The following is a 26,506-nucleotide window of genomic DNA, read 5'->3' on the forward strand; positions in this document are numbered from 1 at the left end:
ACCTGTGATAAGGATTTGGCAGCAAGCGACAGAGCTTGCAAACCTTGTACCTTGTCTCTTTTTTTTTGCTTGATTGTAAAACCCTTTGACTCACTGATGCTTTTACATGGTTTCACGCAGGAGGAATGCTTGGGGGTAGCCCAAGAGGACAAGGAGTAGATCTGGAGACTGAGGCTGACAAAACCTCCAAAGCCAAGACCCCTCAGGGCCAGGCGGGTGCCAAAGGAGTTGGGGGCATGGCTGCGAAAAGGGGAAAGTCAGGGCTCCCACAGGCTACTCCTCGGGCTGAGCTAAAGGTCTACCGAGCAGGAAACTCTGAGGGTCGTCTTCCAGTTCCTAGCAACCTGCGCAAGCAAAAGTCCTTGACCAATCTATGTGTGCTTACGGACGCTGAGAAGAAGATGCACCTGTACCAGCCCAAGTGGTCGGATGACATGGAAAAACCTGGGGCAGGTCAGAACAAGTCAGGAAAGCTCAAAGATGCTGGAGGGGGTACTGGCAAGGGTATCCCTCTTTCCAAAAACCTTTCCCAAGTCGGAACATTCACTGTTTCTAGGAAAGCCAAAACCCTTTAACCCACCTTCCAAGCTGGGGAAACCTAGTCGGATACCTAAGGGTCCTTATGCTGAGGTCAAACCCATCAGCAAAGCTCAAGAGCTGGCAGATGATAGCAAGTCGGATGATGAGATCTTGTCCAGCAAGGCTAAGGCTAATGGTAAGAAATCGGTAAATGGCACTTCGGGAGCAGCCACACCAGGTGGAGGTGGAGGGGACAAAGATGCACCAGAACCAGAGGAAGGAGACAAGACCTTCCTAAAGGTGGACCCTGAACTGGTTGTAACGGTACTTGGAGACCTGGAGCAGCTTCTCTTCAGTCAGATGTTGGGTAAGTAATAATAAGATCCACTAATCCGCTTGCAATGCTGAGGAATGAGCAATGCTGCCTGGCTGACGGATCCAGCATCACCTCTATAGCTCAACCCAGCCCTGCTCTTGCTTAGCAACCACCTCGCTTTCTATTTCTTATTCATCCTGTGCTGCTCACATAACTATGCACATTTTCTTTATTCATACATGTATTCTTGGCTCAAAGCTGCAACTGCATGTTAGTGATTTTCATTGTTGCATTTCAAACACTTCCATTGAACAATCGCTGCATCCCTTTTTGTTTACATTGCAAGCTCATGCCTTGCATCTGTGCACGTATTGGATGAGACCAATCTGCGCTCCAATCGGGGGGTAGGGGTTGATCCAGGGGTATATTTGCCTTACCATTGTAGTAGAGTTGACATACTGCCCTAATCTTCAGAATGTGCATCCTTGGCTGCTGGTTTGGACGGCTACATTGATGTACTATTGTTTTAATAATGTAAACAAACTAACACTAGAAACAGTTCAGTAAATGATGCTTGATGTCATTGTGGGAACTTAAAAATAAACCTCGCTCGGTTGAATTGTTTTCAAGTCATGGTGGGCAACATATTTAGCCTTGCCGCTGGTGCCATTGATCTCTGGGGCAGTTGACAGATGGTCCCCCTCTATTTTCCTCTCTCCCCTTCCCTCTCCCTCTTTCTGTTACCGGGGTACTTCAAAAGAGAATAATAGGGATGTCACACTCTTTGAGAAGGTCAGTGAATCAGAATGTGATGGCAACGACACATGGACATTGTGCGTTTTGTTTTTATTTAAGAATACATTAACAGTGCGGTGACTTATTAGCTATTTACCTTTGCGCTCAGCTATTGTTTAGTCATCTTCCCTTGCTAGGTAGTCACATGATGCTTTAATATTTAACATGGTAAGTGATGATTTGAGTGTGATCAGCAATTATAAATTCTCTCTCAACAATATGACACTGAACAATAGTCTAAATTCTAAGGTAGTGCCTCAGTGTATGGCTTTTTTAATGTTAGAGCAGCCAAAAATATGTGGTGTGAAGTGAATCCATTGAGTTGAGATATGAGAAAATGGAATTCAGTCTATTAGCTATACTCATTTCCCTTCCTTCCCTGGAGCTTATTTTGACCTTGCCGCTCGACACCTGCTGAGGGATGGGGGTGGGCGGAATTGGGAAGAAAAATGGTCTTATATTGTACAGCTGATCCGGATTTGATATTCTTTTCAACGTCTTGACCTCCGTACATTACTGTTGATTCCTTTAGCTTGTGCTGCACACCAGGGTTAGCTGTGCAAGAAAAGGTTCAAAGCTTCCCTCTGGGGTTTGAAACATGCATGTGTGACTGACTGCATTAGTATTGCTTGGCTACTGCCTCTGCTTTTGACTCCACAAAACTCAATTACACAAGACACCATGCCTCCAAGTGTTATTGTGAGGGATTCTTTTTTGCAATCACAATATGAAGTACTGCCCAATACAAAATAAATTCTTTCTGTTTTATTTTGGCTATTTTTACTGTTTTAATGATATCTATCTGGTAGGACATGAGACAGGAAACAACAGAAAGAAGGTGGGGGAAGAGGATCAGGAAATGTTAAGATAGGTAATGCGAAGTCATGTCTGCATGAGCAGCACCGTAGTTGGTCGAAATATGAGCACTGCCCACCAAGCAACATCTTTAATACAATTCAAAATAGTTTGATCATTATAACTGGCAAGTCAAGCCAACACTTTATAATTATGTAAATTCGTTCTCCAGTTTAGCTTAGATGCCTTTGGTATTAGACAGTGAAAATTGGGAGCCACCAGTGGAGGATTGAGAGAATCACTACTAAGATCAGATGGAAAACCGTAACATGTCTTCTAAATACTTAAAGGGTTAGTTCACCCAAAAATGAAAATTCTGTCAGTAATTACTCACCCTCATGTTGTTCCAACCCCGTAAGACTTTCGTTCATCTTCGGAACACAAATTAAGATATTTTTTATGAAATCTGAGAGCTGGATCACTCCTCCTGCAGGCTTATGGACACCTTAACTTGCTGGCCCAGAAAATGTATTAAAGACATTGTTAATATAGTCCAAGTGACTCCAGTGGCTCAATCTTAAGTCTATAAAGCGACGAGAATACTTTTTGTGCGCAAAAACAAACAAAAATAACGACTTTATTCCACTTTTCATTTCCTTCTCTCTGGACCTCGAGTTTTTTTTACGTAGTGTAATAGCGTAGCGCGTCTGTGTTTCACGTCACCACGTATCACACATGACCAGAGTCGCCCAATAGTGAGCCTACGTGGTGACGTGCAACACAGACACGCTACGCTTAAACACTACGTAAAAAGACTCGAGGTCCAGAGAGAAGGAAATTAAAAGTGGAATAAAGTCGTTATTTTTGTTTGTTTTTGCGCACAAAAAGTATTCTCGTCGCTTTATAAACTTAAGATTGAGCCACTGGAGTCTCTTGGACTATATTAACAATGTCTTTAATACATTTTCTGGGCCGGCAAGTTAAGGTGTCCATAAGCCTGCAGGAGGAGTGATCCAGCTCTCAGATTTCATCAAAAATATCTTCATTTGTGTTCCGAAGATGAACGAAAGTCTTACGGGGTTGGAACAACATGAAGGTGAGTAATTACTGACAGAATTTTCATTTTTGGGTGAACTAACCCTTTAAGGAATGAATGAATGAGGCATTTATATAGCGCTTTCATATGTACTACTGTACAAGTGCTTTACAATCATATCAGGGAATCTCTCCTCAACTACCACCATAAGGAACTTGACAGATGCTTCTTACTTTGTGTTGATAAGAGCTTTATCAAACCAAATATCCTACTGTGTAGGATAGCTCTTGAATTTGAGGATTAACGGCACATGAAGATAATGTAGACTTAGGTTGCAAAAAAAAAAAAAAAGTTGCACAAAAAAAAATAGTTTTAACCAATAATATGCCCCTGTAAATTATTTTAACAACCCAGTAAAATCCTGATGAATAAAACCAAGCCCCACCCTCCATTATTTTGCATTGAATATTCAGTTTCGCTCGAAAATAATGTGTGCTAAATAATACAGAAGTTAGTTTTGTTTTAACTTGTATGTAGTTTTAATCCGCATTATATACACTATTAGATTGTTATCACATTATTATTACATTATTGTTACATATTACATTATTATTAATTCAATGAGACAATTTATTCTCAGTGTCTCATTTTGCTATTGAAGTGTGTGTCTGAGAGCTGAGAGCCTCTTACCAGGGGCACTTTACTGCTATCTTTTTCTTCATCATCATTTCCATCTCTGCCTGGCTTGAGATCTTGGTTGCAGAAGCACTAGACTGGACATGATTGCTGCTGACAGCCACATTCAGGGTGAGGCTACTGTGCTTGTACTGATCTACAAAATAAAGTAGAAAATTAGAACTTTTAGAGCAGCCAAATTATAATGATACAATAAAACAATACATTTATCTCAGTTTCGTGTTAAGACTGCAGTCAATCTAATCCATTTCCTCTGGAACAAGGCACAATGACCTGGAAGCATTTCGTAAGTCATGGCACAGGATTTCCTCATTTCCTGAATGTGATATTGTTGGGCTGTTATGCACGATAAATGTGTGTCCACATTAAATTGGCTGTAGACCGGTGCATTGGGCAGTTAGAGAAATGATAATGCACAGGAAATGGGTTTGTTAATTCAAGCAGCCCCTTTTAAAAGGAAACCATCACTAATATGCAGTGGTTTTGCTGTGCATATTATGTTTTCCTGAGCATGACAAGCCAGGAAATTGTCGAAAGGGTTAAAGTCAAACTGACTGACATCCCAGCATGCTGCAGGCCTCCTCTTCACGATGTGCATGATTTCATTTCAACCAGGTCTGGTTGTGTAAGAGCTGATCTCAAGGGAAACTACAGACATACAGCTATGTATACAGCTTTTATTTAAATGTATAAAGGAAGGTGTATATTTTATTTGTGGTGGTCATCATTAGTTCTCTGTTCCCAAACCTAGTGACCTCCCTACGTAGGCAGCAATTTTAGGCATCATAGTCACTGGACCAACACCAAAGTTTTAAAAGGTAGGCAGCATAATTATACCTTCAAGATACTGTTTTAGTAAAATTATAATGACACCTAACATGTATCCTTCGTGGAGAAGGCAGTACCAACATTGAAACCAGCATTGCAACAAGCTCAGTATATACTGTGTGTATGCAATTCAAATCAAATGCCTACAAGTATAATAATGCAGGTGTAATATATTTAAAATGGTACACTTTTTTACTTTGTATAAGGTGAGTTGATTCTGCTGTGTACGTCATGTGTGGTACTTGGAGTCGGAGTCACATAAGACTGAGGTAATGTATACAATAGTTTGTGGTAACAAAATTATAGTGCTGTAACAATGTATAGATACAGTATATACTATATAATTAAACATAACTTTTTTTTGTCTGTTGACCAAAACATGGTTCTGATGACCAGATTGCACTTAATAGCAAAACATGGTAAGAACAGGAATTGAAAGAGGAACCACAAAAGGTCAAGTTTTGGTTTGACAAACTCTGTTAACATGAAAACACGTACAACCTGACCGTTTCCATTTTGTGAGCACTGAGTCGATGACTTGTGTACTGTTTTGACGGCCAACAGATTCATAATGTGATTACTGTCATGACCAACATCTCCATGCCTCAGCATGCTGCGTGCGACTAATGCAATCTAAGTCCCAATCGAATTGCTGCATGTCTGCAAAACGAAGTAGTGGCAATAATCTGCTCATTTATGCAAGCATGCAACATGGAAATATTGTTTTTTATCTCTTAAAACATTAAGAAATATTGCAAAACAATCTTTGGTTATTTGTTTTGTCCATGTATTTGCAGTTTCAGCCTGTTCAGCACAGACTGAGTTTTAGTCGTCAACAAACTAGAGCTGGAAGCAGCCCTATATTTAAGCAAAGTAAAATAACTCTCAAAAGAGCAATACTTTCCAGGACATTTCCATGTAAAATAGTCAACTCTTGGTTGGATGCACATATTTAGCCTGTTTTATGTCAGTTAAGTGAGAGCTGTTTTGTGGGTCTTGCTCAAATGTCCAGTTATTTTTCAAGTCAAGTGGTGGTTTATGTGCAGTAGTTGCACAGTCCTGTTTTTGAAGGCCTTAATTGTTTTGCGGTTGAGACGGCCCCCGCCATTACAGCTTTTTTTCAGTCGTTAGAAAACACCACATAAACAGCATTACGTTTTCCTGTCGTATATCCTGGTTGTTGGCTGCTTAAAACACTCGTGGGGAAATGATTGTGTAAGCTTTTCTCAGTTTTATGTGAGGACATATCTTGGGTTTGCCTGGGTGAATATAGGGCAAGAAATCAACTCTTTTCCCAGTAGTCACTAATTGTGACTAAAGTTATCATTGCTCTAGTATTATAGATAACAAACCCAGGCAATGAAACTTGAGGTGACTATTTATGTGCTGTTTTACTTGTATCCAAACAAACTCTACTGTATTTTTGTCACATTGCCAATGGTCTCTAAAGCTAATATCACCCCAAATTTGTTGAAAATGATTTACTTCAGATCAACTGTGAATGGCCCATTAAGCAATAGCTGCCAATGTATAAAACTACAGTGAGGCCGCTCAAATTCTTTAAAAACTCCACTGGTCTAGAGTAAACACTTACACGCTAAGAGAATGAGATTGTTGGTTTTTGTCACAGATGTGCTGTTTGTCAATGGCAATAAAGCCATTATAAATTCAAACATCCCAATGTCTCTCTTTACTCCATTAACAATGGTTTTAGCAAAACGATGGCTGTTTTGGCACACAAGTGACAAAGTCATAGTTCAATCAGGCATGCATGGTTGGTCAGATTTAGAACTGGTTCACCTTAAATCCATGATTATTGTAAATTATAAAGTTCCCAGCCTGTTTAATCAATGACCCTGTTCAATCAAGTGACTCATCTCGTCATGGTCTCCCCTAAATACAGTATGAGTATTTTAGAAATACTTAAATCATTGAGAATAATAGGTAATTTACTTTTGTGTCTTCTCTGCTGAATACAACTCTGTATGCGTACTATGCATTCAAATATTCTTCTTAGCTGCTTTCAGACAGATCTCCTCATCTTTGCTTTAAGAAGAAGACTGGAGAGTCCTTGTTAAAAGCAATCATTTCGCCCCAAAGCGGAAAGAAGCGGTTGATCTCGTGTTCCCTCCACACATGGTCTCCTGTTCCACAGCTGGTCTCTTTGACCCTACATGGTGTGATGGGATCACTTGGGCCTGAAGTCATTTCAGAGTTATGATGTTTTTGTTTGTCAAACAGCATTGCACCACCTCTTACCTCCTTGAGCTTCAGAAGAAATTGAGCAACACTTGTGCTCAATCTTTGGCAAGAAAACATTGTTCCACATGGACCTCTTTTTACGACTCTGTCTTCATTGAAAATGTGTCCGCTAGTCGTAGTAATTGGGCACAACAACAGCTGGGTTGGACATCCTTAAGTCTTGAGAGGTTTGCAAGAGATGCAGCTGTGGTGTTGGAGGTTTCTCTGCACCATTCAGTTTACAAACCCTGCTGTTGTTTGGGCATCACTCCCACTTCACTCTTCCCTGCCCTTGGGCATGTAGGGATTCCTCACCAAACATTACTGCTTCTGGTCAGTTGTGAGTGGTGTGGAATAAGCTTTCCCTGAGGGGGAACTTTTTTAAGTTCACTTTCAACTGTTCCACTGAGCAGGAAGATATTTTTGCATAACCAGAATCATGATTATGTAATGGCCTTTGGAAATGAATGCCTTTTTTTACAATGTAAGTGAATTGACCCTATACATGTAAAAATACTGTTTCAGTATTATGGACACAAGACATATGCAATGTGATTTACCATGGAAAAAAGATGTGTGCAAGAAATTTTTTCTAAGTAAATTGGTATTTCACAACTTTGTTTCCATGACCCTCAAACAACTGATGATTTAAACAGCCAACTTGGCCCCATTCACTTGCACTTTCACTTCTAAATGCCTCAGAATAACCTGTTTTTTAATAGAAATTGAAAATTGTTTCGTGATAATCAACATTGTCACAAATGCTGTCAAATGAGCTTGACAGCATGAACCGGGAATATTCTTTAAGTGTCACAGTTTGAAATATTGTTTTGACTACAAGCTACCACAGTAACATATTGTCAACAGATAATTGCAGTCCTCTGAGAGCTAAATGACTTAAAATAAATTTAAAAAGGGGATTTCCCTTCGCCATGTCAGATGCATTCATGAATAGGAAGCCATCTTTTCCAATCGTCACAATAAGAAAGACATTATGTTTGACATTATGGCCCAAAACTTGTGTCCAGTAGGGTGGATTCAGTGTTGCAGCCTTGCTTTATTTTGTTTAAATGTCACTACAATTTTCCCAGCCTTGGTGTTGTGAGAAATATTTCCCTTTGCTTTTCTTTCTTGGCTGAATATCTCTGAACTTCAAATCAGATTCGTCATGGCAGTAGGTCTTTTTTTTTTTAACGACTATTTCATTAGAATTTCTCAGCTGTTCTGATTCAGTTCAGCCTCTTGTATGGTTTTGCAAAAAGTGTCATGGGATTGCAACATGAGTGAGGCAAGATAAGGAAGTCTTATAATACTTTCTGGAAACAACACCAGCATTATAAGACCAGAGCATCACCGTTTTCTTCCTCTGTAGTTATCCCCCAAGGATATTATTGTGATTTTGTGCGGATATGCCAGTCTGTCTTCTCATTTCCCGCGGTGTGTCTTCTACCATTTGGCTGAAGCGTCTGCAGGACACTCTATTGTTATTTAAGAGTCCCTTCATTGACCAGATGCTGTGTGCTTGCGTGTGTACATGTCTTCCTGTTTTCATGTTGTCGAGGTCACCACTTTGTCTCCAAGCACCCTGACTGGAGTAAAGGATTAGAGTTGAAAAACACAGACACAGAGTCATAGGGTAAACTAGAAATGAAACAAACTTGTGGTGGAGGAGCGGGTTATCCCCTACACCACAAATGAGTCTGAAATGAATTCCTACTCAGAGTAATTTAAGAGTATCGCTAATACTGTATTGCTAATAAAATAATAGCCAGCTTGTCAAAGTAGTGAAAAATGTTTCTCTGGCACATCCCCTTAATGGGGTGGTGTGGCGCAATGGATAAGACACATGCCTTTGGTGTGAGAGACCCGGGTTCGAATCCACTGTGAGACACCAATGTATCCCTGAGCAAGACACTTAACCCCTAGTTGCTCCAGAGGCGTGCGACCTCTGACATATATGGCAATTGTAAGTCGCTTTGGATAAAAGCGTCAGCTAAATGAATAAATGTAAATGTTTGGGATTCATTTGGCCTTATTTAGATCCCTGTCACCTAGCATACCTTAATTAACCAATTAACCATCATCTGTTCCTCGGCGCTGGTAATAAAACATGGATAATAAAAATGATTATGGATGGAAATCGACCATCATTTGTAAAATACCAATGAATCCAACAAGAGCGCCAGTGCTGTGCTTTGTTTTCTTCAGAGCTGTTAGCACTCTCTGACATCCATTTAGTTTGTCCATTTCACTTACTGCACTCACAGCATTCTCAGAAAGGCCAAAGATGGTTCCAGTAAGCATCGGTCTACACCCTATTAGCTTCTCTATTGACAGGCTATGCGTCAGCTACTCATTAGGAAGACACTCTCAGTGTTTTAAGCTGTTGAGACCGTGTGGCAGCCTTGGGTTTAGATGGTACTTTAAGCTGATTGTGTATTTCAGAGATAAAAACGTTTCACAGTCTTGTGTTTAGATGTTGTAATATTGGGTTCTACACTCAACAATGTCTTGGAAGTTCTACAGGATGTTTCAATTACTGGAACTGTGATTCCCTCAGTTGGATTCTCACCTCTTCAGGAGACTCTAGAGGTCCATGGATTTGGAGCAGATGCAGAAGATGTGGTCATTAGGGTTAGCATGCATGACTACTTTTCATTAAGATATGTGATCTGATCTTATTGACTCTGTGTGAGTCGTCTTCTCAAAATCTCAACATTTTGGTGTTGAGAGGATTATTAAACCAGGAAACTGTATTTAAATGGCATCTAGCTATCTGTTGGACAGTTATCTATTGCATGTCCCAAATCTTTTCTAAACAATAAAGACCATGAAATCACAATCCAAGTTCTAGAGCCACTTCTGAGGGCCCCATAAATCCCAATTATACGCCAACTGTAATTATGGGATTACTGTTAATCTTTCATCCTGTGATAAACGGTCATTTTTAAACCCCTTTAAATGAGGTGTGACTTTGCCAGTGCAAGCATTTGACAAGTTCTTTATGTGGGTTTAGAAAGTATCCCATTAGAATGCAACACACTTTACAGCCTTTCTTTTATTGTGTTTTCTTTTGAGCTAAATATACGTACAGTAGAGTCCTCCCATTCCTTTGGAAGCTTCTATTCTCCCAGTGCTTTGTCGTCACAGTATATTATTGTAACACATCAACTAAGCTACTGTTGGTTCTCTGTTTGTCGGCCTGATGCCACTTTTTGTTTCAAAGCATGTACCATTAGAATTCTCCCAGTGTCTCTGCTTTTCCCCGGACAGTCTTGAATCAACTTGTATACCCCTGAATAGGCAGAGAAAAGAGAACGACTGAATTGGTAGCGGCTGCTTTCAACTCTTTCTCTTAGCACCCCATCACAAGTAGATGAGGGTGTAAAGAGGGGGAGGCAGGTGTACTGCAGTCCCCCCATCCACATTTAACCAGCTAGCCTTGATTCATTAGCTTTCCCCCTGAGAATGTGTTTGCGACGGGGGGAGAAATTTGCATCCCTAATTTCCTCATTCCCTCACCCCGGCTGCAGCTGGGTCCTCTGGGCCTGAGCCGATTTGGAAAACAGGAAGTCTAATGGTCTTGGACCTTTCCGTCAACCTTACCCCATGTAGTGGGGAGGCTTTAATTACCATAAACGAGAGCTGTGCTTAACAACTGCGTGGAATTGATTAGATGCAGCAGTGGGATTGGGGGTAGGAAGCCCCCTCCTTCTACAGTGGCTAATGTCTTTTGTTTCAGGATGTAGTATGTTATACATTCCTTTTTGGGATCCAAGAGCAAACATTTGCATCACAAGAAAGGGCACCAGATAAAGCTGAAGCTTGTGAGAAATGCTTAATAATTATTTCATGCTTTTCAGTCTGCTCTGCAAGTCATGTGACTTAAGATCAAAGGTAATTTCAGCCGGTTGCATGACTGAACATGGACAAAGAAGATTTTTTACAGAGCTTCTCGTGCAACTTCCATTGGCACAGGCAGACGGTCTTAAAGAAAGCCCATGTAACATAACTTTCATAATAAGATCAGTGGTGGTTGAAAATATTTTGTGTACAATAGTCTTTATCTGTTACTACTAACAGTTCAGCTGTTATTATTATAGATACCTTCTCATCAATAGACATTTCATGTTTTGAGTTATTTCAAATTCATATTGATTCAGATGTGACCAAAAATGGTGATATTGGTGAATTTGACAGTGACTGCGTGGCTTTAGAAAAAATAAGTTCCTCTCATTTTATTTTGACTATTGATTATTTTCTCATCTAAAATTTAAAGGAAGCACTGCTTTTCGTGCCCTCTCAGAGAAAACACCTCTAATTAAGACATAAATAACAATGTCGTTGTTATACTCTAATAAACTTTGGAAAAAGCTACAAAACCCCCCAATGTTTTTCTTTAGCTAGTTTTGGTTGCCCTGCTGGTACTTTCATTGGGATGAATGTAGAGAGGGACGGATTTAAATCAAGCACAAATTAAATGAACTGTCCTAGAGTGGTCAATTCAAGTGTATCTAATATGATTTTAACTACTACTGCTCAGTGAATGAATGTGACTCTTGGGCATTTTGGATGGAGTGCCAATCTTTAAAGCATGGATTCATCCAAGCTGAAGAGGGAAGAGCCCAAGCATGTGTGCCATCTAGTGTAGAGTAGCAGACATGATAACCAAGCAATAGTGGGAGTCTAAACTGTCCCCAACATTTACATCTGTTTTATCAGTGGTCATATGAAGATAAAAAAAAAGTGGTCAAAAATCATATATTTTCTGAATTATATATGAGTTTTGTTTACTTGTGCAAAACATGCACCAGGATGTTAGAGTGCTTTGGATGGTTGACAATGTATTGCAATGCAGTTCCTAATGTATTCTGGGTGGTTGTTAGGCTGCCAAGTTGTTGTTAGTGTGTTTGGGATGGTTGCCAGGATGTTGCTATGCAGTTGCTATGTTGTTCTTGTGGCTGCTAGAGTGTTGCTACATGGTTATTAGAGTGTTCTGAGTTATTGCCAAGTGAGTCTATGGTGTTCAGAGTGGTTGCTAGGGTGTTGCAAAGGCGTGGTGGTTGCTAGGTGGTTGTTAATGTGTTCAAGGTGGTTGCTAGGACATTGAAATGCAGCTGCTGTGGTGTTATGGTGGTTGTTAGGTTGTTGCTACAATATTAGAGTGTTCTGGGTGATTGTCAGGCCAGTCTGTGGTGTTTAGGGTGGTTGCTAGGGTGTTGCTCAGGTGTTTTAGTGGTTGTAAATGTGTTCAGGATGATTGCCAGGACATTGCTGTTTGATTGCTATGGTGCTCTGGTGGTTGCCAGCGTGTTATGTGGTCGTTGGATAATTTCCAGGCTTGTCAATGGTGTCCAGGGTGGTTGCTAGGGTGTTCTATGAGGTTGCTAGATGGTTGTTAATCTGTTCTGGGTTATTGCCAGGGTATTGTTGGTGTTGTTACATGGTTATTAGAATGTTCTGGGTGATTGACTGTCCAGTCAATGGTATTCATAGTAGTTGCTAAGGTGATGCTTAGGTGTTCTGGTGGTTGCTATGTGGTTGTTAATGTGTTCATGGTGATTGCAAGGCCAGTCTATGATGTTTAGGGTGGTTGTGTGTGTGTTTAGGGTGGTTGCCAGGACATTTCTATGTAGCTGCTGTGGTGTTCAGGTGGATGCTATGGTGTTGCTACGTGTATGTTGGAGTGTTCTAAGAGATTGCCAGGCCAGTGCTATTGTGTTCTGGGTGGTTGCTAGTGTGTTGCTTAGGTGTTCTAGTGGTTGCTATGAGGTTGTTAATGTATTCAGGGTGTTTGCCAGGCCAGTCTATGATGTTCAAGGTAGTTGCAAGGGTGTTGCTAAGGTGTTCTGGTGGTTGCTAGATGGTTGTTTGTGTGTTTTGAGTGGTTGCCAGGGCATTGCTATGCAGCTGCTGTGGTGTTCATGGTGTTGTGCTAGGGTGTTGTGGTGGTTGTCATGATGTTTGGAGTGGTTGCTAGGTGAGTCACAAAAACTCACCCCCAAGTCTCTGACATTCTGCCGCTTTTGCCATATTTGATCACAAGTAATGGCACACATCTTCTTAACATGCACATGGTTTGAGGTATCAGGGGTTTGTAGGGGGTTCTACCTCTTAGCAAGCACCACAAATTATTGGATTCATATTTTTCTGGCACCCCCTCTCCTTGCCACTGGAGATAACCTTTCACATCTGAACAGCTTGACTACTTTAACTGGCACATGGTGCTGCAACGGTTCTGTGCGTTTAGTGACACCATCATCTCAGTATTGAGCTAATTCCCAAAGCCACTGAAATCAATAGTTCTTATATGTCACACCTCTTAATGGTGAAATCACTGTGATATGTTTTTTGTGAGCATGTTTCTGCAGCATTGAGTGGTGCTGCCAGACTGGCTGTGCTTAGACTTCATCCATCAGGGTGATGGACACCTCATAGGTTCATGAACTCTCTCTCTCTGCATAGGTCATTCCAGCACTGGCCAGCTGGACTGACCCGCAGGGGTCCGTGGGCGTGGGGGTGGAAGTGTGATGATCTTCTCAGTCTCCTTTCGTTACACCAGCGGTCAACAGCACAATTCACATGCATCCACTGCTAACTGGAACAATCCATGCACAATGTCCTATTACTGAGAGGAAACTCTCGGCAAATGTTTTTTGGACATATAACTACACATAATTCTTCGAAATGCATGCTTATGTTCGATAGATATGAATACCGAATCCATTAACGAATGGGAGCAAATCCGCTATGCATGTTTTCGGTGTAAAATATCCACTGACTCCAACATGTTCTCTCAAATCTGTCCATTTTCTGGTAATTACCCTCTCACAGCTTAATGTGTGCTATCACAGAGAGTTAATGGTCCTTTCAGACACAGACTGTTGCAGACACCATCATTGTCATCTTGTCAATGGGGGGTTGTGGTCAGCCTGCTCTAAACTCTACTCATCTTTGGTTTTATGACACACATATTGCTAAATTAAATGGAAGTGATATCCAAAGGAATGGCATAAAATAACGAAGTGAAATGTTTCCCAAAAGGATTCCTTTTATACCACCAGCTGTCATTGGTTTGCCAAACAGATAAACCCGCTCTGTTTGACAATTATATTATTATATTATGATAGATGTTAGAGGTAAGACAGAAAATAACAGGGAGAATGTGAGACAAGTGGCTCTGGAAATAAAAAGCCAAACTTGGAAAAAAAAAAATATTATAATGTTTTTGAACAAAGTCTCTTATGCTCACTAAGGCTGCATTTATTTGAACAAAAAGTCAGTAAAAACTTTAATATTGTGAAATATTACAATTTAAAAATAAATGTTTTCTATTGTAAAATATTTTAAAATGTAATTTATTACTGTGATGGCAAAGCTTTATTTTCAGCATCATTACTCCAGTCTTCAGTTTCACACGATCCTTCAGAAATCATTCTAATTTGTAGCCTGGGTTTCCCCATGTTGCCTTGCACGCAGCGCGATTTTATTCCCGCTGCTAGGCAGCCTGGACACCATGGACCAGATTTTCCCCTCAAAAAGGGAACCAATCACAGAACGGGGAGGGAGCAGCAAGACGATGACGACGTCAATGCGACACACCGAAGCAGTTTGTTTATATCTATGGGTCCAACATGGCAGCAGACGCGAAGTTACCTTTCGATGCAGCCTTAGATAGTATTCTGAGTAGTTTAGAACGCAAGTTTATTTCGTCGTCTTCCTCGTCGCATTTCTGTCGCTCTACATACGTCATCTGGTATAATTGAAATGATTGGCTATGAGCTACGTACAGGCGCATTTGATAGACATTCGTAGCGCCCAATAAACGGCTCTGGGCATTCGTAAACCACGCCTCAAATACGAGAAAATTAACATGTGGTTCCCAGACCACGTCTCAATGAGAAAAGGTCTGACGTTAGCCAGGCTATCTAATTTGCTTATTTGATGAGAAAGTAAGGTGAGGTCACCATATATACACTATCATGTAGAGAAGCGTTCATCAATACTCAAAACCTTTAAAGGGTTGGTTCACCCAAAAATTCGGTCATTAATTATTCACCCTCATGTCATTCCAAACCCGGAAAAATTTTGCTTATCTTCAGAACACAAATGTGACCCTGGACGCAAGAGTCAATTTTTTTAAATCACTAAAAATCATCCAAAGGCTGAATAAATAAGATTTCCATTGACGCATGGTTTGTTAGGATAGGACAATATATGGCCAAGATACAACTTTTTGAAAATCTGGAATCTGAGGGTGCAAAAAAAATATATTATATATTTTTAATTAAATCTGAGAGTTTTCTGTCCCTCCATTGACAGCTACGCAACTACCACTTTCAAGCCCCAGAAAGGTAGAAAAGACGTAATCCACTCAAGTGGTTTAACCTCAAATTTATTAAGTGACGTGAGTGCTTTGTTTCCACAAAAAAAAAAAAAAAAAAAAAACACCACTCTATTTAAAAAACATTACTCTCCAACGCGAGTTCACATAACAGCGTCTGCTCTCGTGTCAACACAACATGTATGCATGTAACATAAATTGGGGGGGGTTTGTGCAAACAAAGCACTTGTGTCGCTTTATAAAATTGATGTTAAACCACTGAAGTCACATGGATTCCTTTCATGATTTCTTTACTACCTTTCTGAGGCTTGAAAGTGGTAGTTGCGTAGCTGTCAATGGAGGGACAGAAAACTCAGATTTCATTAAAAAGTTATGCATTTGTGTTCTGAAGATGAACGAATGTCTTATGGGTTTGGAATGACATGCGGATGAGTAATGACAGAATTTTTATTTTTGGGTGAACTAACCCAGAGCATAACATAACTATATGGTAGAGGGCCTCAGTTATGCAAAGTACAAGCCAAACTAGCTTTAAACCAAACCACCATCCTCACTTGCAGAGCAGCCCATTTGAACCACTCTGGGAGACTCATTGTATTTCATGAGTCTAATTGTATGAGATTATGCCTGAATGAAGAGACACTCCACATGGGGCCACATGGGGGGGTTCTCCATTTTCATCACAAAGCCATGGGCCACCTCCGTGTGTTGTACTGATCCACTACACACACACTCACAAACACACACAATCATTTTTCTATGGTGGAGATTAAAGTGAATTAAAAGTAGGACTTTGACTAATGCCAGTCTGGATGTCATTACAGAGGGTTTGGCATGAGGTCCTGCTGTGCTGACTGGTCAAGCTTCAGGATTAACACACCCCAGGGGAAACATACAAGATGGTGTGAGTGATGAGGTTTTGGGAGGGATGTGAGGTGGCAGGGACAGGTAGAGACTAATCCCACCAAATTTTAGGGCTGTCGGATGCATATTGTGCATCAAGTAGTTCCAATTAGTGATTTTTTTACTAAAACACTGAAAATGGAATTAAAGTTTTCATTTAGCCTAAAAGCAAAACTGAAAATGTATTGGTAATTACATTTTTGAAGAGGTGTTACTGAGGCCAGTAGGGGGCGCTTACCCTGTGGTCTGTCTGGGTCCTAATGCCCCAGTATAGTGATGGGGACACCATACTGTCCCCATCAGTATGGTGGTAGTTGCGTAGCTCTACCACAATGGGGACACCATATTGTGCATCAAGTAGTTCCAATTAGTGATTTTTTTACTAAAACACTGAAAATGGAATTAAAGTTTTCATTTAGCCTAAAAGCAAAACTGAAAATGTATTGGTAATTACATTTTTGAAGAGGTGTTACTGAGGCCAGTAGGGGGCGCTTACCCTGTGGTCTGTCTGGGTCCTAATGCCCCAGTATAGTGATGGGGACACCATACTGTCAAAAAGCACCATCCTTCGGATTAGATGGTAAATCGAGGTTCAGGTTGTCTGTGGTCATAAAAAAAAAAAAGGCCAAATTTTCCCATTGGCTTTTGTTCATCATCATGATATCCAAATCATTCCCATATATACTCATTGGCTTCATCACTCTGTCTCCTCTCCACCAATACATTTGTGTGGGTTTGTGGTGGGCAATATGGCTGCCGTCCCATCATCCAGGTTGACAATGCACAGTGATGGTGGTTGAGGAGTTTCCCCCAGAGAAAAGCGCTAATTAATGTAATTAATTATTATTTTTTAAATTATTATTATTACAAATTATTTATGTAATTGGATAATTGATGCTATTCGGGGTATCATGTTCAAAGGTGATAAACCAGTCATTGGAAAGCTCTTTGGCAATGAGCCTCCTCTTAATATTTCAGCCTAACTAAATTTACCAATTGCAACTCAACATTGCTGACATGTTCAGTTTTAGTATCCACATTGTGTGCATGAAATAGTCACTGACAAAGTTAAAATGTGTCACCTGAGAAGCTATATCTATTTAGGTTGCTAATTCTGGCCCTCCAAAACCATTTCGGCTGAAACATTTTTTTATTTTTTGCTATTTTGGCAGAATATTTTCAGTGTCAAATATGTCAGTGCATCACTAGTTCCAATTTAGGGGTACATTTGCCAGAAGCATCTCTAGACAACTATACTTGCAAGTTCTCTCATTATTAACATTAACCTGAAACCACAGTTTTAACAAACATTTGCAAACAAACCTCAAGCATTTGTGTGGTTGTATACAGTTCTCGACCTGTGGTTCGAAGCAGTTTCTTTATAATATGACATGTGGAAAGACATAGATCATGCTCTTGAGCACAATAAGCAAGCTAACAGTACATGCAGTACATTCTATATCCTTAATTCCCTTTAAATACACTACATTTCAATCTATATAATTTAGCTTTATACAACAATGCAATGCGCTCAACGTTCAATTACCTGTGTGACACATGAACTGCATGAATGAAGCAATATTTTATTTTTTTTAAATGAGTATCTTTTTTCTCATTGTTTGATTGGTCAAAAGTTAAGACAGTGCCGTTTTTAATTCCAAAATGATTAGTGGACATGCCAGCATAGTGGGTCATTTGACAACATTACACATTTCATTCTGTTTCACATAATTTCAACATATATTAAAGGCAGTATGTGATACGCAAGTATTTTATTCCATCCGAGTCCATCCAGTGTGTATGAAGCCAAACTGATGAACTGATAGGGGAACGTCTTTGTAAACTGCGCTATGTGGGTTTTACGATCTGACACTAGAGCAGCGCTGTATTTTTTAGGGTGGGAGGCTGATTAGACGAAATACAGCACTTTTACTGTCAGCAGTTTTAAAACAGTCCTCAACATGTGTCGAGTTAAGACGTATAATGCATCCCCCCCAGTTTTACAGCTTGAATGTCAAATAAATCTGTATAAGCACATTTGCCTAAATAAAGAAAGCAATTAAATTGAAAGGAGACCTTTTATAAATACTAATGTCCTGTTTAAGTGAGCTTGCTAGTACAGTAGCTCAAAGTGCTTTTGGCATCTTGGCAGACTGGAAATGTAATGTTTAATTCATTCGAGTACTGCTTGAAAAGCTGCCCGCTTGCTGAATCGCCATATTCCACTGCTCTGTTTGCTCTGCCCTCTTACAGTGTGAGAGAAAGCCGTTTGTGTGTTGTTCCTGAAAGCTGAGATACTGTACGTGTGTGAGTGGAAAGGTGGAACATGGCTCGATATCATGCATCTTGATATACGCTAATGTTTTTGTTGGCCGTTCTCCACAAAGTGTTAAATCTTATGTTTGTGTGTGTGTGTGTATGGCCACATCACTGCTAAATCCCTGCATTAACCAGTCACTCATCCTCTCCTCTCTGCTCTTTTCTGCAGATCCCGAGTCCCAGAGGAAACGCACCGTTCAGAATGTCCTCGACCTCCGGCAGAACCTGGAAGATACCATGACCAGCTTACGGGGGTCGCAGCTCAGCCACAGGTACAGGAGGTCACACGCCAAGTCAAGCACTGCTTGAATTGGTGATGGACTGTTTGTTCTGTTTTGTTTTTGGTTAATTGTATTCTAGTAAATCACAAAAATCAGGTTTAAAACTAAAATAAGGGTTGCCAAAATGTAAAAAAAAAAAAAAGACAATATAGTATAATAACTTGTATTGTAATAATTATAAGCTTATCGGTATTGGCCAGAACTTTATCTTAATGTAAATGCATTCCTTAAAAAATAAGTCATTTGTATATGTCATATACAAATGTGGTTCAGAGGAATTTTACATGTGACCAAGTCCAAACACCACCAAAGTCAGTCAGCAGTCGTGGAATGGAGCAGCAGATGTTTCTCTGTCCTTCTCACATCAGCACCTCCCCCTGTTGTTTCCTGCTTTTCAAGGTCCACAAACACACATACAAAAAAACCACAGCAAAAGGATGGATTAGCCTCTCACCAGAAAGCCACAACCGCTAGACCTCACACAGTATGTTGTGTTAGTGTATTGATATCAGAGCTACTGGCAATGTTTGTGCTAGAGTGTTGTTTAAAGAAGCCATAAGCACTCCTTCAACCAGAGGAAGTCTGATGCAATGCTCAAGGAAGCTGTTAAGGGTGCGTTATTCTAAACCAAGAGTTCAGCCCTGCAAACTAAACGCACTATACAGCAGGGGAAATAAGTATTGAACACGTCATCATTTTTCTCAGTAAATATATTTCCAAAGGTGCTATTGACATGAAATGTTCACCAGATGTTGGTAACAACCCAAGTAAGCCATACATACAAAGAAACAAACAAAAATAAGTTCAGAAATTAAGTTACAAGACAACTGCTGAAAACTTACAGTAATTAAAAAGCAATCCAGCCCCCTGTCAGTGGAAATGAATAACAGCTGGTTCAGTCCCAAATGATGGCCTACAAAAAGGTCTCATTGCCAAGGTGTCACACAAGACACATCTCATGATGGGTAAAAGCAAAGAGCTGTCTCAAGACCTTCGCAACCTAATTGTTGCAAAACATGATGATGGCATTGGTTATAGACGCCATTCTAAGCTTCTGAATGGTCCAGTGAGCGCTTTTGGGGCCATAATACGGAAGTGGAAAGACAATCATTTCACCATAAAGTTGCCTCGACCAGTGCTCCTCGCAAGATTTCTGATAGAGGAGTGAAAAGAATAATCAGAAGAGTTGCCCAAGAGCCAACACCATGTTGTATGGTGTTTTTAGGGTAATGTGCACTGCCATTTCTCCTCCAAATATGGTGTGTATTATGGCATCCAAACAGTTCAATTTTGCTCTCATGTGACCACACTATATTCTCCCAGTATTTCACTGGCTTTTCCAAATATTGTGCAGCAAACTTTAAATGAGCTTCAACATGCTTTTTTTTCAGTAATGGAGTCTTGTGTGGTGAGCGTGCATACAGGCCATGGCGGTGGAGTGCATTACTTACTGTTTTCTTTGAGACAACAGTACCTGCTATCTGCAGGTCTTTTTGAAGCTCTCCACAAGTGATCCTTGGCTCTTGGACAACTCTTCTGATTATTCTTTTCACTCCTCTATCAGAAATCTTGCAAGGAGCACTGGTCGAGGCAAATTTATGGTGAAATTATTGTCTTTCCACTTCCGTATTATGGCCCCAAAAGTGCTCACTGGACCATTCAGAAGCTTAGAATGGCGCCTATAACCAATGCCATCAATATGTTTTGCAACAATTAGGTTGCGAAGGTCTTGAGACAGCTCTTTGCTTTTACCCATCATGAGATGTGTCTTGTGTGACACCTTGGCAATGAGACCTTTTTGTAGGCCATCATTTGGGACTGAACCAGCTGTTATTAATTTCCACGGACAGGGGGCTGGATTGCTTTTTAATTACTGTAAGTTTTCAGCAGTTGTCTTGGCTTTCCATGCCTTTTTGCGCCTCCCTTTCTTCATGTGTCCAATACTTTTTCCCTGTGTCATTTCACATTATTACACATAACTTAATTTCTGAACTTACTTTTGTTTGTTTCTTTGTATGTTGTGTCCAACATCTGGTGAAAATTTCATGTCAATAGCACCTTTGGAAATATATTTACTGAGAAAAATGATGACGTGTTCAATACTTATTTCCCCCGCTGTATATTGTGTAACAGCTGTCAGAGCCTTGGCTTAGTGGTGGACACAGGTGCTCTGACGCATTGAGCCGTGGTGCTCATATACGGGTGATGTGAATTCAAATCCAGTTCCAGTCTTCTGACAGACTTTAACAGATGAACTGTATGAGATCCATAAGCGTAGTGTATCTCAGCACTCTATCTTTCACTTAGGCTGAGTATGTCTGGGTGATTTTAGGACTGCCTCATAGTATAAAATTACTCTGCCTCAGCAACTGTAAAGTCATTCTATTAAAACCTTAATGTAATTAGGCTGATTTAATGCACATAAACACTAATGCCCCTGTAGAGAGAAAGTCTGTAATGTGCTGAGCCCAAACTCTATAATAGACACTTTTCTGCTTTGTGTGGCCTTGCAGTGCTTTATGATGCATAACAATGGCTACTTTCTTGATTTGTCATATTTTCTCTTCCTCTGATTGAAGTGTTCGCAGAAGGGCCTGTCGAAGGATAAAAGGAACGATAATCACTGTCATTTAGCCGTCATTATTATTCAACACAAAAAGTCAGGCAAACTGAAGCGCCTGGCATTTTCAAAGGATAATTCACATTCACGTCAATGAAATGAAACCCAGTGTCTTCTTTTTTGGGGACATTTTCCTCAGCCTTTTGCTCTTTGTTGAAAATGTCTGCAGAAATATGTGATAACCGCAAGTGTGTAGTACATTGTGGATATTAATGGAATGCTTTGAGTTGTTCTGTGTCGGTTGCGTTCCTGTAGATCAAACGGTAGCATGTGTGTAGCGTGAACAGTTGAGCATAGCGCTAGGCTACATATGTGTCATGGGTTCGATTCCCAGGGGTTTCCATACTCTGTTAAAAAAATATAAATACATTTTGAATGCAAAGTAGGCCACTGCATAAAAGCATCTGCCAAAAACATAAATTTCAATGCCAATTATGATTTTATACCCTAGAATTAAGCATAGCCTTAGCATTCCCAAAGGTAGTTCATCGACTTGCCCAAGACTAACCAGAAGTTTGCAATATTACAACATATACGCAGTGGTCCACTGATAAAGCACTAAAGCTGATATATCTTCCAATTTATATTTATCAGCATTGACTGATACATTTTCCTGTTTGGCTGAGAAGTGTTGGAAGTGGGACTTTTATTTTGACAGTGCGGGGACTTTTGTTTTGAAAGTGCTGAGAATGCCAGTGCCTAATTGCTAAAAAAAAATACACATTTAAATAATTTAAACAAGCGTGTTTGTGTTTATTTTCCACAAACATTGCAAACTTGTGAATCCAGCAGTTAGAAATAAAGAATTTGTGGCCTGCATAAAAACATGTGCACTTTGTGTGTCATCAGTCAGTCCTTGAAACATAGTGAAACATTCACCCAAAGTAGTATGCTGAATAACTAAAAGTTTGATAGTGATCCCATCTTGAAAAAAGATGATTTAGACACATTTACAGCTCTAAAAACCCATATTTTTGTACTATAGAATTAGCCTAGTTGAAATGATGTTCTGTGGTAATTGACAGCGTGCCATATATTGAACTTGTTTTGAACCAGAAACATTCCATTAAATTTGAGAGAACTTTATCCCAATGCTTTGTATACTTTGAAAGTTGAGCTCAGGAACAGCGGGAAATAATCTCCATCCATCCGCTGGGCTTAAAAGTATTAAAACCAAACCTGGACACCTGGAAACTAAATAAGAGCATTAAAATCATTGCGGGGCAGGCACACACAACTCAAGAGGATATGAGTTTATCCAGATGAGGGCTTTAGTGAGGACGGGGATGGGTGGGTGTGGAATCGGCAGAAGGTCAGCCAGTTCCTCCAGCTGCCCAAACTGTGACCTACTATTTCGATATCAGAAAAAAAGGCACCCAAGAGGTCAGTGTGTGTGTGTGTGTGTATGTGTGATTGACTTCCTGTAGAAAGCTTAAGCGGCGTGTACATCAGCCATGAAGGAAATTACACATCCTCAGACATGTTTTACCTTTAAATTCTCCTGTGTCCCCACATATGATGGATCACTTACCAGAGACTACATAGACACACATCCACAAAATGTGTAAGACTGAGATGAGTCTTGCGATGTGTTGATGAAACGGGTGTGCTTGATAAGCTGACAGTTATATCTGGTATGACGAATGAGTTTGCCTGCACTCTCAGAAATGTCTCTGTGGAATTAAATAGGGTTTTCTCACATTTATTCCAGTCTGGAAACCTGTCTAACCAGGGTCCAAAATTAGCTTTTTTGGCACACCTGCCAGTGGTGGGTGAATTGAGAAAACGAGTCACGTCAGATACTTTAAGTACTTTTGGTACAGTACTTGCATCACTTATATTGACAAGGATTGGAGTTTTATAAAATTAAAATTTTTGAAATTACATGTTTGGCTAAAAAACATTTAGTCAGACATACTATTCCAGCAGTGAATGAACACAACATTAGGCCATTGATGTCTTAGCCTAATGTCAAAATTAGGAATCCATAAAAGTAATTACTTTTTTTGGGAGTAACACATTCCTTTTGAATGTAACTTTCCCCAACACTGATCAAACGCTATGCTTATGTTTAGAAAATAAAGATGTTACCACCTTGTCTTGCTGTTGTCTTTCAGCTGTATTGAGAGCAGCATGTGCTACGACAGTGATGAGACTAACGCCCGCAGCTTCTCCAACCGCTCCTCTCCTCTCTCCTGGCGCCATGGCCAGTCCAGCCCTCGTCTGCAAGCGGGTGACGCCCCCTCCTCCGGGGTCACGGCCCACTCCATGCCCACCCGAGCGTCCACACAGATCAGCCAACTGCAGCGCATCCATCTCATCCAGGGCCTGGACGCCGCAGACGATGACCTGGCTGACCTCAAGTCTGCTTACCTCATCGACAGCAACCTGACGGGCAAAATCCAACCAGAAGATGATGATGGTGATGATGATGATGATGACGTTGATGATGATGATGATGACCTAGCCAATGGGTGAGTGTTTGTCCCTTTTTTACTGCTTGCTGATATCACAGAAATATATAAAAAATGTTTGATAGATCATATTTCAGTGTTCATAAATGTACAAATTTACATAAAAAAAAAATCTTTATTTAATTTGTACAATACTGTTTAAAAGTTTGGGGTCAATATGATAAAAAAAAAAAAAAAAAAAAAAAAAAAAAAAAACGTTTATTCAGGAAATATGCATTAAAGGGATAGTTCACTTTGAAATTAAATTTTGGTATGTTTTAGCTTACCTCAAGGGCATCCAAGATGTAGGTGTCTTTTTTTCCGCAGTAGTTTCAATTTTGATATTTTTAGGTCAAACCGTTCTTGTCTGTCAGTCCTATAATGCAGGTCTATGGTCACTGTCTCAAAGAGCGTGCACAGAGTCCAAATTAAAACAATTCCCCATCATCCAAATTAAACAATTCCCCATCGTAAGTACACATTGATGGCCTAAGACACGAAACGAGCGGTTTGTGTGAGAAAACGAACAGTATTTATATCGTTTTTACCTCTTATACACAGCCACGTCCAAGTGATCCTGGTGTGTGACGTGTGCGCAGACTGGTGCATAGATATATACAGTAGATGTCGAAAGACATTCGTTCCAATGAACTGCCGTAGACAAGGCGACATCTAGTGATAACGATATAAATATCTGTTCGTTTTCTCACACAAACCGCTCGTTTTGTGTCTTAGGCCATCAATGTGTACTTACGATGGGGAGTTGTTTAATTTGGACGATGGGGAACTGTTTTAATTTGGACTCTGTGCATGCTCTTTGAGATAGTGACCATAGACCTGCATTATAGGACTGACAGACAAGAACGGTTTGACCTAAAAATATCAAAATTGAAACTACTGCGGAAAAAAAGACACCTGAATCTTGGATGCCCTTGAGGTAAGCTAAAACATACCGAAATTTAATTTCAAAGTGAACTATCCATTTAAACTGATCAAAAATTACAGAAAATACATTTATAATGTTACAAACGATTTATATTTCAACTTTTCTATTCATCAAAGAATCCAGAAAAAAAGGTATCATGGTTTCCACAGAAATATGAAGCTGTTTTTAACATTGATAATAATAAGAAATGTTTCTTGAGCATCAAATCGTCATATTAGAATGAAGGATCATGTGACTAAAGACTGGAGTAATGATGCTGAAAATTCAGCTTTGAACAAAGGAATAAATTACATTTTATAATATATTCAAATGAAAACAGTAATTTCAAATTGTAAATTGTAATGATATTACAATTTTACTGTATTTTTGATCATATAAATGTAGCCTTGGTGAGTATAAGAGATTTATTTCAACATTAAAACATATTACCATCCCCAAACTTTTGAAAGTAGTATTTTTTTATGATTTATTTAACATTTTATAAGATAGATAGATAGATAGATAGATAGATAGATAGATAGATAGATAGATAGATAGATAGATAGATAGATAGATAGATAGATAGATAGATAGATAGATAGATAGATAGATAGATAGATAGATAGATAGATAGAAATTGTAATAGTCTTATATTAATAGTGTACTTATAATATGAATAGTGTCTAATAAAAGCTACACAATTATAAAGATGATAAATGTTTAACAAATGAAGGTCTTCTTAGCAATGATTAAGAGCTGTTACTCTCATACGAGCCACATTTTGAATGATTTCGCTGGCTGATTTATTATCAGCCTGAGGCCCCCCAAAGAGCAATCATGTCACAATCAGATGAGGGTCTCTTCAGGAGACATATGTGCCGTCTTCAGGTCCCCATCAGAGCTGGCTGTGTCCCCCGGGGGTCCGCTTGCAGAGCTGGCTCTCGTTTTCAGTATCATGACACCTGATGTTGCTGAACGCAGCAGTCCTTCTGCGAGCTGAAGCTGTGTGTAGGAGACTGCTCATTGTTGGAGATGCAGTGTTGAATGCATATGTGTGTGTGTGTGTGTGTGTGTGTGTGTGTGTGTGTGTGTGTGTGTGTGTGTGTGTGTGTGTGTGTGTGTGTGTTTAAGTGTGAACACAAAACTAGGAAATTACAGAGGAAATGAGATGTGTTTGCTTAAGCTGTCAGCCAAGCTTTGATGTTGCCCTCTCTTAACCTACGCTGTTGGTTTAGCCTGATGGGGAAACGCCGTCAACTGCCACTGAGCCACTGCGAAGCGAGAAAGTTCATGATCCAGAACTTCACCTTGAGTTTGACACCAGATCAAATAAGTATTCTGGTTCAGCTGATCACAGTCTAAAATAACTCTCATGAAATCGCTTATGTTTCCATCCAAAGTTGCGAATTTAACTTATGCACAAAATTGGAGTATC

At 39.9% G+C, this 26,506-nt stretch overlaps 1 protein-coding gene across 1 annotated transcript in view; it reads left to right on the forward strand.

Moving 5' to 3' along the window:
* Window positions 1-26,506, forward strand: part of nav1a (neuron navigator 1a) — a 143,067-nt gene that overhangs the window by 19,272 nt on the left and 97,289 nt on the right. Inside the window, 4 exon segments of the mRNA XM_081386368.1 lie at window positions 121-530; window positions 532-886; window positions 18,962-19,064; window positions 23,811-24,167. Of these exon segments, the coding sequence (XP_081242494.1) occupies window positions 121-530; window positions 532-886; window positions 18,962-19,064; window positions 23,811-24,167 (1,225 nt within the window).

Source organism: Scardinius erythrophthalmus, assembly GCF_964197995.2.
Source record: "Scardinius erythrophthalmus genome assembly, chromosome: 15".
NCBI lineage: Eukaryota > Metazoa > Chordata > Actinopteri > Cypriniformes > Leuciscidae > Scardinius > Scardinius erythrophthalmus.